This window comes from Pempheris klunzingeri, chromosome 3 (genome assembly GCF_042242105.1).
Source record: "Pempheris klunzingeri isolate RE-2024b chromosome 3, fPemKlu1.hap1, whole genome shotgun sequence".
Taxonomy (NCBI): domain Eukaryota; kingdom Metazoa; phylum Chordata; class Actinopteri; order Acropomatiformes; family Pempheridae; genus Pempheris; species Pempheris klunzingeri.
Window position 1 is genome coordinate 28,086,064 of NC_092014.1, and position 12,759 is coordinate 28,098,822.

General features: G+C 47.2%; 4 protein-coding genes across 4 annotated transcripts; 3 read left to right on the forward strand and 1 right to left on the reverse strand.

The window, feature by feature from the left end:
• The first annotated feature begins 1,354 nt into the window (after window positions 1-1,354).
• Window positions 1,355-1,750, forward strand: LOC139224672 (histone H2B 3-like). The gene has a single exon (XM_070856014.1). It carries the CDS (start codon window positions 1,365-1,367, stop codon window positions 1,731-1,733), a length of 369 nt encoding a protein of 122 aa, XP_070712115.1. The 5' UTR covers window positions 1,355-1,364; the 3' UTR covers window positions 1,734-1,750.
• A 2,390-nt stretch (window positions 1,751-4,140) lies between these two features.
• On the forward strand, window positions 4,141-4,841 carry LOC139224228 (histone H1-like). Its single transcript, XM_070855983.1, has one exon. The coding sequence runs from the start codon at window positions 4,179-4,181 to the stop codon at window positions 4,818-4,820; it is 642 nt and encodes a 213-aa protein (XP_070712084.1). The 5' UTR covers window positions 4,141-4,178; the 3' UTR covers window positions 4,821-4,841.
• Window positions 4,842-7,191: 2,350 nt separating this feature from the next.
• Window positions 7,192-7,642, reverse strand: LOC139224479 (histone H2A-like). Its single transcript, XM_070856001.1, has one exon. The coding sequence runs from the start codon at window positions 7,622-7,624 to the stop codon at window positions 7,241-7,243; it is 384 nt and encodes a 127-aa protein (XP_070712102.1). The 5' UTR covers window positions 7,625-7,642; the 3' UTR covers window positions 7,192-7,240.
• A 296-nt stretch (window positions 7,643-7,938) lies between these two features.
• Window positions 7,939-8,369, forward strand: LOC139224415 (histone H3). Its single transcript, XM_070855996.1, has one exon. The coding sequence runs from the start codon at window positions 7,959-7,961 to the stop codon at window positions 8,367-8,369; it is 411 nt and encodes a 136-aa protein (XP_070712097.1). The 5' UTR covers window positions 7,939-7,958.
• Window positions 8,370-12,759: the final 4,390 nt, after the last annotated feature.

Below are 12,759 nucleotides of genomic sequence, written 5' to 3' on the forward strand. Positions count from 1 at the left end.
AGGCTTTATTTATCTCCTCTTTCCAGCTCTTCCTGTACTTTTTATTAGTTCACAGTAGTAGAATAAAGCCATGTCTTCACATTACAACAATAACTATTTGTGCAGTGCTGTTTTTATGTGGGGGGAAAACAGCAAAAATAATTGTATATAGATATGAAGTAATGTGTCTTAAATGAAGTGATGAAGATGATGATGGTCTGCCGTCTCTTTGGATCCTGAGACACGAAGATAAACCACCAACTCTCTCGGCAGAGCTGCTTTGTCTACTGGTTTCTACTGGTGCAGATCAACACTCGGTAATTTCATCAGCCTGGAAGAAGAAAATAAAGCTCCATCAAACAGCGGAACAACTATCGGGAAGCGTGAGTAAAGAAAAGTCTCCACACAGTTTCTACCAAAGCAGCACACCAAGAATTATTCAGACCAGCAGTTCAGGGACCATCTGACCTGAAACAGTGAGCCAGAGGGAGTCCACATGAAATCTGACTAACTAGAGAAGTCAAGCAGCTTCACGATGGTCCTGGTTGAACGAGGGCGCTACACGATGGCGTCCACACATCCAGGACGTTTGCTCCTCAGGTGGAGACGCTATGAATTCTTGACGAGAGCACAAACAGCTCCTTTCCCTTCGACCCACGAGGGACGACAACAAGTAACTTAACTCTCCCTGCAGTCAGTGACGGCAGCAGAACAGTGACAGTGGTGGAAACGTGCCGACACGTAGAAACATTATGAAACACGATGGAAATGCTCGGCCGACTGAGGCCTTCAGCTCAGGATGTTTCTGCTCCAACAGCGTCTGTAGGTCATGATGCTGGCTACAGGCCGTCTGTCTGTCCTCTGCTCCTCCACACAGGAAAGGTTCATATCTGTCACAACCTGAACTCACATCAGTCACATGGCTGCTAGGTCACCACGTGCCCACAGTCAGAAATCAGCCAACCTGGAAACATCTGAAAAACACAAACTACATCCGTTTGTTTGCTTTTTCGTTTTCCTTGATCATGAAAACTGTTATTTTCCAGGTGGTTTTGGTGACGACAAAAACAGAAACTCTGACCCATTTTTCAGCCTCCTGTGTGTTTTCAGGTTGAGTGAAATGACTGAGAGAACAGATGAAACACGGAGCCTGTAACACATATTGATTGTAGTGATGTCATCTTGTGTCTCTCTGATCTTCTCCCAGTCTGTCTCTGTGTTCACAGGACCAGCTGCTTGATGATGGCGCGTGCTCACTCTGAGCACAGCACTCTGACCAATCCTGTGCGAGCGACAGCTCACCTCATTTGCATGGAGCGCAAACAAAGGAGGCGGCTCGACGCTGCAAACTTCATAGTTGGCAGCAAAACTGCTCTGTAGTCAACATGCCAGACGCCGTGAAAGCTCCCAAGAAGGGCTCCAAGAAGGCCGTGTCTAAGGCCACCAAGACCGGCAAGAAGAAGAGGAAGACCAGGAAGGAGAGCTACGCCATCTACGTGTACAAGGTCCTCAAGCAGGTCCACCCCGACACCGGCATCTCGTCCAAGGCCATGCTGATCATGAACTCGTTCGTCAGCGACATCTTTGAGCGCATCGCCGGTGAGGCCTCCCGTCTGGCTCACTACAACAAGCGCTCCACCATCACCTCCAGGGAGATCCAGACCGCCGTCCGCCTGCTGCTGCCCGGTGAGCTGGCCAAGCACGCCGTGTCCGAGGGCACCAAGGCTGTCACCAAGTACACCAGCTCCAAGTAAGCAGCTCAGCTGCTCCTCCAACCCAACGGCTCTTTTCAGAGCCACCCACTTCATGTAGAGACCACAAACTACCTTCCTCTCTCCCTCCTCCATCTCCTTTCTGCTCTTTCACTCTGACTGCTGTTTCTGTGCTCCACAAACCGAAGCAGGTGTGGAAGCTCCTCCGTCTCTATGCGCTTAGAAATCACTCTGAGCGGACAGTCTCCCCGTATAACCTTGTTTTTCACATCATAAACGCTTCGCCCTCTCAGCCTGGAGCTTCCTTCCTCGCTGGTTCTTTCCGCCACCACAAACTCACTCCTGCTCCAATAAACCAAACAAGAAGCGCTCCGTGCCCACGCGCTGCGTCATGCTTAAAGACGCACCACAGAGCCCCGTGAACGCGCCAAAGGCACAGAGTATAACGAACACAGGAGCTCACGCACTTTGTGTTGCTAATTATAGAGCTTAGTGTCCCGTATGTTTCAAATATCGGTGGTGCAGTGAGGCTAATCCAGTAAAGGAGACCATGAGGCAGAACAAAGTCCAGTCTATTTCTCAGCCTCTGTGTGATGGTAATGATGTTGCTCAGTGTACTCTGCACTCTATGGAGCCAAAGTGTCCTACGTGTTTGTGGTTCATCCTTCTGTCAGAGTGGCATATATACATCCTGTGTCCATGTTTAGCTCTCAGTGAGCATCAACTGCAATCATGTCTGGACTATTTTTTGTTATTATTATTATTGTATTTATTACAGCAGCAACAGAGGCAGCAGCAAGACAGGCTTAAATAGGAACAATAAGCAATAGTAGGAAAACAGGACAAAAATAAGACTGATAAAAATACACTAATATTAATAACAATAATTAATATCTACACTATGTACCCCTTTAAAACAAGAGGACATTAGTACACAAAAGAAGAATACAGTACTATGAGGAAGGTGAGATGAAAATAAATAAAAATAAAAATTGCACATTAACATCAGCCAGTGATGCTGCTGTTAAAGAGTCTGATGGCTGATGGGAGGAATGACCTGCTCCTCCTTCTTGCAGGGTGGGGGCCTCCGCCTGCTGCTGAAGGAGCTGCTGAGGGCCCCCACAGTCTCATGCAGAGGGTGAGAGGGGTCGTCCACGATGGACTGGAGTTTCATTAACCTCCTCCTCTGGACAGAAGCGGCCCTCCTGACCGGTCCGTTCAGTCTCTTCCTGTCCCTCTCCCTGCTCCCTCCTCCCCAGCAGACCGCTGCATAGAAGACTGCAGACGCCACCACAGAGTCATCAAAGGTCTGGAGCAGAGTCCTGCACGCTCCAAAGGACCTCAGTCTGCTCAGCAGGTGGAGACCACTTTGGCCCTTCTTGGACAGGACATCTGTGTTGTGTGACCAGTCCAGTTTGTTATTGATTTGGTATCATCTGATTGATTGGTATTTGTTATTAGAGGAGAAGATGCCCCCTAAACAAGAAGAACCATTCCAGCTCATCATCAGCTGCTGCCCCCAAAATACTAAACACTGAATCCTTTCAGCTCCATTTGAGAGTGGTTTCCATGATCAGCTCCATCAGGAGCTGGAGGTCCTTTTTGATCCCACTGCTTCCACAAAGCTGTCAGAACAAAGCCAGATAGTTGATCTGAGCTCTGTAGGATCTGAAGTGCTGCGTTACTCTGAGATCTCTCAAGTCCAGATCCTCACTGTGAGCACTGCAGAACACAAAGCATCTACTAGGCTGCCACAGACAGCTGCTGTCATCTACTGCTCAGTGTGTTTGCTCATCAACACTGACTGTTATTACAAAGTGTGACACAAACAAGTGGCAGCGAGCGCACAGATGAGCGGAGCACTTTCCTCATGTCAAAGTGTCCTGAGCAGCAGAAATGTGGACAGCCACGGTGAGCAGCTCTGACAGGAAGTCTGGCTCAAGGTCACCATGAGCCTCGTTCATCCTCACTGTGTTTGCTGCTCCCAGAATAAGTGTAGTTTATCACACAGTGACCATCAGCAGGCGCTTGTTTCTACTCGGAGTCCCTGAACAAACATGTGGGCCAGCTGCTAGACCACCTTTGGAGGAGCTCCGGTGCATTTGACAGTGTTTTAGCAGAGAAAGGAGAGGGAAAAGCTGCGGAGCGGTGCCGGCCACGACGGGGAGCAGGTGAGGTTTGGAGGCTCCCCGCAGCAAATGCAGAGAGCTCCGGAGCTGTGCGTGAGCTCAACACGGAGAGACAGTGGTCCGCTGTGGGCTCCTTCTCTGTCAGCCTCCAGCACTTGTCCCACAGTTAGTTGGAGCCTTTGATCGGGGAAGAGAAAACACAAGTGGCGGCGTTCAGACTGCTCAGAGGAGCCGCGGGCTGGGCTGACTCTCCACGGTTCTCATGGTGTGTTTAAGTTCCGCCTCCTGCTCCGGACTCTCCAACACTCCAGTCACACACTCCGACCGGTCCGTGTGCGAAGCGAGCGTCGATTGAACAATGGCAGAAGTGGCTCCAGCTCCGGCTCCGGCCGCCGCCCCGGCTAAAGCGGCCAAGAAGAAGGTCTCCAAGCCCAAGAAGCCCGCCGGCCCCAGCGTCAGCGAGCTCATCCTGAAAGCGGTGTCCGCCTCCAAGGAGCGGAGCGGCGTGTCCGCGGCCGCCGTCAAGAAGGCTCTGGCCGCCGGAGGCTACGATGTGGACAAGAACAAGGCCCGCGTCAAAACCGCCATCAAGAGCCTGGTGGCCAAGGGCGCCCTGCTCCAGACCAAGGGGACCGGGGCCTCCGGATCCTTCAAGATGAACAAGAAGGCCGAACCCAAGCCCAAGAAGCCGGCCAAGAAAGCCGCTCCCAAAGCCAAGAAGCCCGCAGCCAAGAAACCCGCAGCGGCCAAGAAGCCGGCAGCAGCCGCCAAGAAGTCCCCCAAGAAGGTCAAGAAGCCCGCGGCGGCGGCGGCGGCCAAGAAAGTCGCCAAGAGCCCCAAGAAAGTCGCCAAGGCCACCAAGAAAGTCGCCAAGAGCCCCAAGAAAGCTGCCAAGAGCCCCAAGAAGGTGGTGAAAAAGGCCCCTGCAGCCAAGAAGTCTCCCGCTAAGAAGGTGGCCAAGCCCAAAGTCAAGAAGGCAGCAGCAGCCAAGAAGAAGTGAGCTGTCATCACTCTGCTCAACTAAACACCCTCAAAAGGCTCTTTTAAGAGCCACCACCATCCTCAGAGAGCCTCTTCCTGCTGCTGCTTCTTCCTCTCACTGATGTCACACATCACCACCATCATCATCATCATCATCATATCAGCACTGTTACAGTGGGGGGGGGGGGGGGGGGCTGATACATTCAGACAAATACAGGCTTTTACAGCTTCTTTCTGCTCACAGCTGGATCTTCAATCTACTTCTCATTTATGCTTCATTTCACACTCACTCACTCATCGTTTCACTCTTTGTCACACTGGAACATTTCAGGACTTTCTCATCATCTTCTTGCCTTTATTTCTTTGCTCTTTCTTCTCACACACTCCTCGCTGGCACAACCACAAGGTAAAATCACCTTCTATTCAGCCTCAGCTCACTAATACACTTGTCACAGCAGCACAAGGAGAAACTCATCAAACAACAGGAGAAGAAAAACAGGAGCTCAAGTCACTGCTGTGATTAACAGCACCACACTCAGTGGACTGCTGCTTTTGGCCTCCATGAAGAAGAAACACTAAACACTACACCAGTGGAACATCTTCTCATTGTACAACATGGGCCAGTAGAATACAGGATGGGATCAAGTCATCAAGTGCAGCAGCACAACACAACATAGAGGACAATCACAATCAGAATCACTTTAATAATTGCTTTTTGTTACACACAGCTCCAAAAGAATAAGAATAAGAATAAACTTCAAACACAAAGTAAAATATAAATATATAAAAGTATGAATAAAAAAATATGTATTAAAAATTATTATTACAAATTATTACACAGAGGTAAATTACTGCACCAGGTGAGTCCAGAGTCTTAGAATAATAATAATAATAACAATAATACCACTACTAATAAAAATATATAACAACATGCACAATCATAGTAAGGCACTGTACTATAATACCAATAATACTACTACCACTACTACTACTACCAACAATAATATATAACAACATGTACACTCAGAGTGAGGAGATGTATTATATAAATTATAATAATGATAATAATAACGATGATGGTAATAATAATAATAATAATAATAATAGTAATAACATACAACAACATGGACACTCAGAGTGAGGAGCTGAATCATATAATAATAATAATAATAATGATAATAATAATAATAGTAATAACATACAACAACATGTACTCAGAGGGAGGAGTTGTATAGATTAATGGCCACAGGCAGGAATGATTTCCTGTGGTGCTCTACATTAGTCTGGCCCTGAAAGAACTCCTGTATCTAACCAGCACTTCATGGAGAGGGTTGGACACATTGTCCAAAATAGCTCCCACTCTGTGAAGCATTCTCCTCTCTGACACCACCATCAGAGAGTCCAGCTTCACTCTCACAACGTCACCGGCCCTGCGGATCAGTCTGTTCAGTCTATTGACGTCCTCTATACCCTCAGCCTGCTGCCCCAGCACACCACAGCAGAGAAGACAGCACTGGCTACCACAGACTCCTAGAACATCCTGAGCAGAGTCCTGCAGATGTTGAAGGACCTCAGCCGCCTCAGAAAAATCTGGCCCTTCCTATAAAGGGCATCAGTGTTCCTCCCCCAGTCCAGTTTGTTATCAATGTGTACCCCCAAGTACTTATAATCCTCAACAATGTCCACACTGACCCCCTGAATGAAAACATAGTTAGTGCAGCAGAGCAGCTCAATACTGTCATCCTGCCATCTTTCTCTTTACATGCACGGTGCACTTTACCACCACTGCTGCTCTTCCCTCAGCTGTTGTCTTGTTATAGTTCATTACACATGCTTACTTACATTCATTTACACCCTTTAGTTCAGTTTTACAGTCTTACAACTTGCTTAGTTTGTCTTCTTATAGTCTCATACTTTGTTATAGTCTACTAGATAGTATTTGGCCTCCTCACAACTAGTGTTCAGGAGTTTGTTGAGGAAATACTGTGGATGAAGAGCTGGAGCAGTGAGTGCAGCCTGACTGAACAGGTCCTCTGCAGGAAGAGCCTCCTTTGACTCAGCAGAGTTTATACTGAGAGGGACATTTGAAGACTTTGAGTTCAAACAGGACTGATGCCACTTGTGTCAGTGGTTCATGTGGACATCCTGCACTTTACCACAATAATGTGTGTTGAAGCTGGACACAAAGATGATGTTCCACCTCAGACTGTTTCACTTGTAGGCTGCACAAGTAGGAAGACATTAGGATTTGGGCTCCTGTTTAACAGTGATTCATTGATTGATTGATTGATTGATTGATTGAGTGCAGGTGGTTGTAAAGTAATAATGTGGAGGCTGCTGCAGGAGAGGCTCTTTGGTGAGAGGTGTGTGTGGCTCTTAAAAGAGCCGTTGTGTGGGTCCAGATCCGGGTCTGGGTCTGGGTGTGGGTCCAGATCCTGCTTACTTCTTGGCGGGCTTCTCGGTCTTCTTGGGCAGCAGGACCGCCTGGATGTTGGGCAGCACGCCGCCCTGAGCGATGGTCACTCCGCCCAGCAGCTTGTTGAGCTCCTCGTCGTTGCGGACGGCCAGCTGCAGGTGACGGGGGATGATCCGGGTCTTCTTGTTGTCGCGGGCGGCGTTTCCAGCCAGCTCCAGGATCTCAGCGGTCAGGTACTCCAGCACAGCCGCCAGGTAGACGGGGGCTCCGGCACCCACACGCTCCGCATAGTTGCCTTTGCGCAGCAGCCTGTGAACGCGGCCGACTGGGAACTGGAGCCCGGCACGGGAGGAGCGGGTCTTTGCCTTTGCTCGGGCTTTTCCGCCGGTTTTACCGCGTCCACTCATGATTCACTGCTTTCTAGAGTCGGGACTCACAGAAACTGTGGCCCCGGCACACACAGCCCTTCGTTATATGCCCGCCCCAAGGAGGGCGGCCTCCCGGGACACTTTTGGCGGACTCTTTCAAAGACTTTCTGTCCAATGAGCAGCGGGCACCCGGGCGGTGTCTCCCTCCTCAGGGCGGTGCTGAGCTCCAGGAGGAGCCCCTCACCAATCAGGAGCCGGAGCTCTGGAGCAGCGTCACCGTTTCACAGCTTAAGAGCAGCGAGTCTCCTCTCTGGGCCGCACTCTTCTTCTTCTCCTCCTTCTGCTCCTCTGACCGAGACGAAGCACACAAATAATGGCAAGAACCAAGCAGACCGCTCGCAAGTCCACCGGAGGCAAAGCCCCCAGGAAGCAGCTGGCCACCAAGGCCGCCCGCAAGAGCGCCCCGGCCACCGGCGGCGTCAAGAAGCCCCACCGTTACAGGCCCGGTACCGTGGCTCTGAGAGAGATCCGTCGCTACCAGAAATCCACCGAGCTGCTCATCCGCAAGCTGCCCTTCCAGCGCCTGGTCCGTGAGATCGCTCAGGACTTCAAGACCGACCTGCGCTTCCAGAGCTCCGCCGTCATGGCTCTGCAGGAGGCCAGCGAGGCTTACCTGGTCGGACTCTTCGAGGACACCAACCTGTGCGCCATCCACGCCAAGAGGGTCACCATCATGCCCAAGGACATCCAGCTGGCCCGCCGCATCCGCGGAGAGAGAGCTTAGACTCTCTGCTGCTGCTGCTGCTGCTCCACAAACCACAACGGCTCTTTTAAGAGCCTCCTCACTCTCTGCTCAAGAGCTTCTTCCTCTGCTGCTCCTCTTCACTCACTCTGGGCCCGTTTACTGCTCACAGTCCAGCACAAGTCACCACCCATCAGTAACACTTTACTTCTAAAAGACATCAGTGCTGAAAGCAGAGCTCCTCAACCTTCTCTTCCTCCATTATTCACCTCCTTTACACTCAGTCTTAAACTGGTTTTACTGTGTAAACTTTGCTCTTCATGTTGCATGATGCACAAATACACTACTCACTAAAAGTTAGGGATATTCGACTTTCAGGTGAAATATATGGAAAATGTAAAAAGTGAATGCTACAGTGATATTATATCATGAAAGTAGGGCATTTAAGTAGAAGCATGCAATGGTGATTTTCTTCATCTTAAACAATTTATTGAAAGAAAATCTACCAACAGTGGTAGGTATACCACAACAAAACATGTTCAGTGTCTCAATAAATTGTACACCACCTTTCTAGTCATTCTGACCACTCAAAGCACTTTTACATCACATCCTCATTCACACATCATTCACACATCATTCATTCAGGACGAATCTAAGTTCACACACTGAAGCTGCTTCAGGAGCAAGTTGGGGTTCAGTGTCTTGCCCAAGGACACTTCGGCACGCTGCCTCATAGGAGTCATAGGAGCCGGGGATCGAACCAGCGGCGTCCTGGTTGATGGACGACACACTCTACCCCTGAGAGTGCTGCACTTTAACCCTCCTGTTGTGTTCGTTTCAGCGAACACTCATAGTGTTCCCGGTCACATTTTATTCCATTATAAATCCACAACAATACGTATATTATCACCTAATGTTGTATTAGATCTTTTCATCAAATACATCACTTGTGAGCACTACAACTTTTAGTTTTAGTCTCACCCATTCATTTCCAATGACCGGGAACACCATGGGTGTATACAAGTTCCATAAAACACACACATTTTTATAAAAATATTTCAGATTCATTTCATGTGTTCAAATGCCATGTGTGAACAAAGTCATGGACCCTCATGACAAACGGATGAAATTTACTGCACTTTTTTAGAGAGGAAACTTGTAAATCGGTCAGATTTCACCGGAACACAGCAGGAGGGTTAAATCTCAGTTCTTCACATGAACAGAAAACCAGGATTTAGTTTTTTGGAGGCCATTCATGGTCCAATGTACCATTTACACAAGCACATAGAGGACACAAAGGACGTTTCAGTGAAGTGGGAGACTTCTTGTGTCCAATAATGAAACTTGAAATATTTTTCCTTATATAATAGTGTAAAATGTGTACTTCCTATCACTTTTGGCTGTTAACACATGTGCACATACAGTACAGTCATAATATGTGTAAACAAAACCAATCAAACCTGGTAGACTATCCAAGCGCAGAGGAAGAAACTAGGAAGAAAAACATGAACTGTAACATTGTGTGAATAACAATCAGCTGTTCCTCCACCTGAGACACTTGATTAACAGAACAGTTCACACAAAACACATGTAGCCCGTCGAACAGGTGGTGTGGCTGACTCACTTTCCCTATGACCTCCTGGACTGTCCTGTGACAGAGGAAAGGGGGGGTTTGCCACAAACCCATGCTTTAACAGTGTACTGGCTGTGAATTAACCCTGAACTGACTTATCCAAAACAGGAAGCCATTGTATGAGAGTTCTGGATGATAACGTGATGAACACTAAAAAGACTGATAAGTGACGATGATGAAGTGATGGAACCCAAAACCTGCCTCTGGGTAGGTGTTGTGTAAAAGGCCTCACAGTGACTGCCACAAAAATTAGCACAGAGCTTCTATCGACATATACGTTCTGAACGCTCTATGAACCAGTGATTAGGACAGAAGGGTCCTGTCCGAGCGACCCCGTGGTCTCTCCCTCACTCGTGGACCCCTGAGGTCCAGGCCAGACTGATCAGGGAGAGGAATGAGTGAAGTCTGTATCAACATTCTTCCATTTCTGCTATAAGTTTAAATGTGGTTAAAGGAACTGTCCAAAGTGCCCACAGATCAGTTAATACTAATTAATGTGTTCTTTTGTCTAATGGTGTAGCCCACATGTTCATGAACATCCAAGGATGACCAACTAACCAAGTACAACTTTTGAGGATGCTGCTTCAAATCCTGTGATAACACTGCAATTCACCAATGAGTGAGAAGACTCAGGAAGTCCATATAATTAATAATCTGTGTCTAATAAGTTAGAAACTAACCAACAGTATATTCAATCCAGGTCTGTTTAATCTGTGTAATGTGACAACAAGAGTAATGGAAGTTAATACAAACTTGAGAATGTTAAAGATTAGGTCATTGTGTGTCATGTCATTCAGGAAGTTATTTGGTAAAGACTTAATGAATATATGTATTGGAAATGAAATATCTTGATTCTGTATACCATGCAGTGTTAGGAATGAAAATGGATTTGGAACATAGTGAATATGAAACAGAAATCTAATTTAGTACGTCTAAACTTTTAGTGATGACACAGGCGTCCCTCTGTCAGAGGAGAACAGGCCCCTAAGATGTCTTCCCTTCTGTCATTGCTTAGCCCTTCTTTTCTGCTTTGACGTTTTATTTTTATTTTTCCCTTTTAAGTTTTACTTTGTTACTTATAATCTTTGTGCCTGCTACCTTCAAGTTAAACTTTTGTAGACCGTTCTTCTGAAGTTATAGCTGATCACTATGACTGAAAGTGTAACAGAGTTTTCTTAAAGTCCTCTTAAATACCTCCTGAAACACCAGCCAGAACCAAGTACTTCTGATAGAAACTCTCGTTTTTGATAACTCTGAACTGTTGCGTGTGACCAGCAACAACTGTTTCTTAGTGAGCTTTAAATGAGTTTTGAAGCTGAGGCCAACATCAGATCCAGATCCAGATCCAGCACCCTGCCTAGTAAGAGCTGAACACCACTGGCTGTCCTGTAGTCCGAACGGACCGACAGACGCCACCGCCAAGAACCAGCACATCCTGATCCACCAGAACCTTCAAGTTCTTGAACCACGGTGCCGAGTGAACTGAGCCGACATCGCCAAGGCCCTCCAGCCTCCTGTCTCAGCCTCCAGAGAGAGCTCCTCTCTCTCCTCCTCCCCTGGAAACCTGCCAGGGACGCTGACAGCTGACCCTGCCTGTGTGACTGCGGACCACCGCTGGATGCATCGCTGCTGGACCAAAGGCCCACGTGAAGTATAACAGCTGGTGTTAGTTCACATGTGGTGTCAGTGTAGCTCTGAGATCTATCTAAATCTGCAGGGAGAGTAGTCAGTGGATCCTCTGTGGTTCTAACTACAACGTTCTTAAAGTCAGACGGGTTCCCCTCGTCCTCCGGTACAATCAGTATTCAGTTTCATTTCACTATCACCAATCCAAAGGTTTATCAGCAATGTTAGTCTTCTGTCCTGATTGTTGTCTGTCTAGAGTCATTTCTGTCTCATCCACCTTTACAGTCATTAGTGTTCTATGTTGATATTTAGCATTTATTAATAAAAAGGTGTATTAACCACCACTTCGCTGCCTGGATATTTCTTCATAACAAGGTCTAAGAGGATCAATGCCACTGAGAACTTACACATTTAGAACTGAGACTGTTTAATGTTTAATGCTTAATTCTTAAGGTTAAAGACCTGAAGCCATCTGTGCTAAGAAAATAATAAGTTGAATTTCCCGTCCAATGACGGGTGGTGCCCCTATTGATACGACAGCTTTTAATTAATTAATTAAATGGTAGTCAACCTGCTACCTTTATTATGGTGCCCCAGTGAGAGGCCTATATTTCCTACAGAGTATAGCATTGTTGTCATATACAGAGAATAAATTAATGTCATGTGACACTAAATGTGTCCATTTGGAGCATTACAAGCTCACAAACTCAGTGACAAAGTAGATCAAACTAGAATCAAACTAGAATTCTGAACAATAATTAGCAACTGGGAGAACATAGTGGAGCTCACATTTTCAAGTTCTGATAATGGATTTGACCCAGTTCAGCCCAAATGAAAGCGGCGTCAAGCTGCCGCAGAGAAAGTCATTTGCAGGATACCTGGAGAGAGAATACGCCATAATGGAAGCTAATTTGAAGGCTGCACTCAGAGATGTAGACTTTGTTTCCACCACTGCTGACATCTGGACAGTGAATAACAAAAGTTTTATGGGTGTAACAGTTCACTGGATTAACTCCAGTTTACAGCGCAACAAGGCCGCCCTAGCATGTAAGAGAATTAGAGGCAGGCACACCTTTGATGTAATTGGAGCAGAGATTGAAGAAATCCATTCATCATATGGACTGCATGGCAAAGTTGTTGCCACTGTAACGGATAATGCATCTAATTTTGCCA

Coding starts and splice junctions, on each gene's coding strand:
- LOC139224672 (XM_070856014.1), top strand. CDS start 1,365: ATGCCAGACGCCGTGAAAGCTCCCAAGAAGGGCTCCAAGAAGGCCGTG.
- LOC139224228 (XM_070855983.1), top strand. CDS start 4,179: ATGGCAGAAGTGGCTCCAGCTCCGGCTCCGGCCGCCGCCCCGGCTAAA.
- LOC139224479 (XM_070856001.1), bottom strand. CDS start 7,624: ATGAGTGGACGCGGTAAAACCGGCGGAAAAGCCCGAGCAAAGGCAAAG.
- LOC139224415 (XM_070855996.1), top strand. CDS start 7,959: ATGGCAAGAACCAAGCAGACCGCTCGCAAGTCCACCGGAGGCAAAGCC.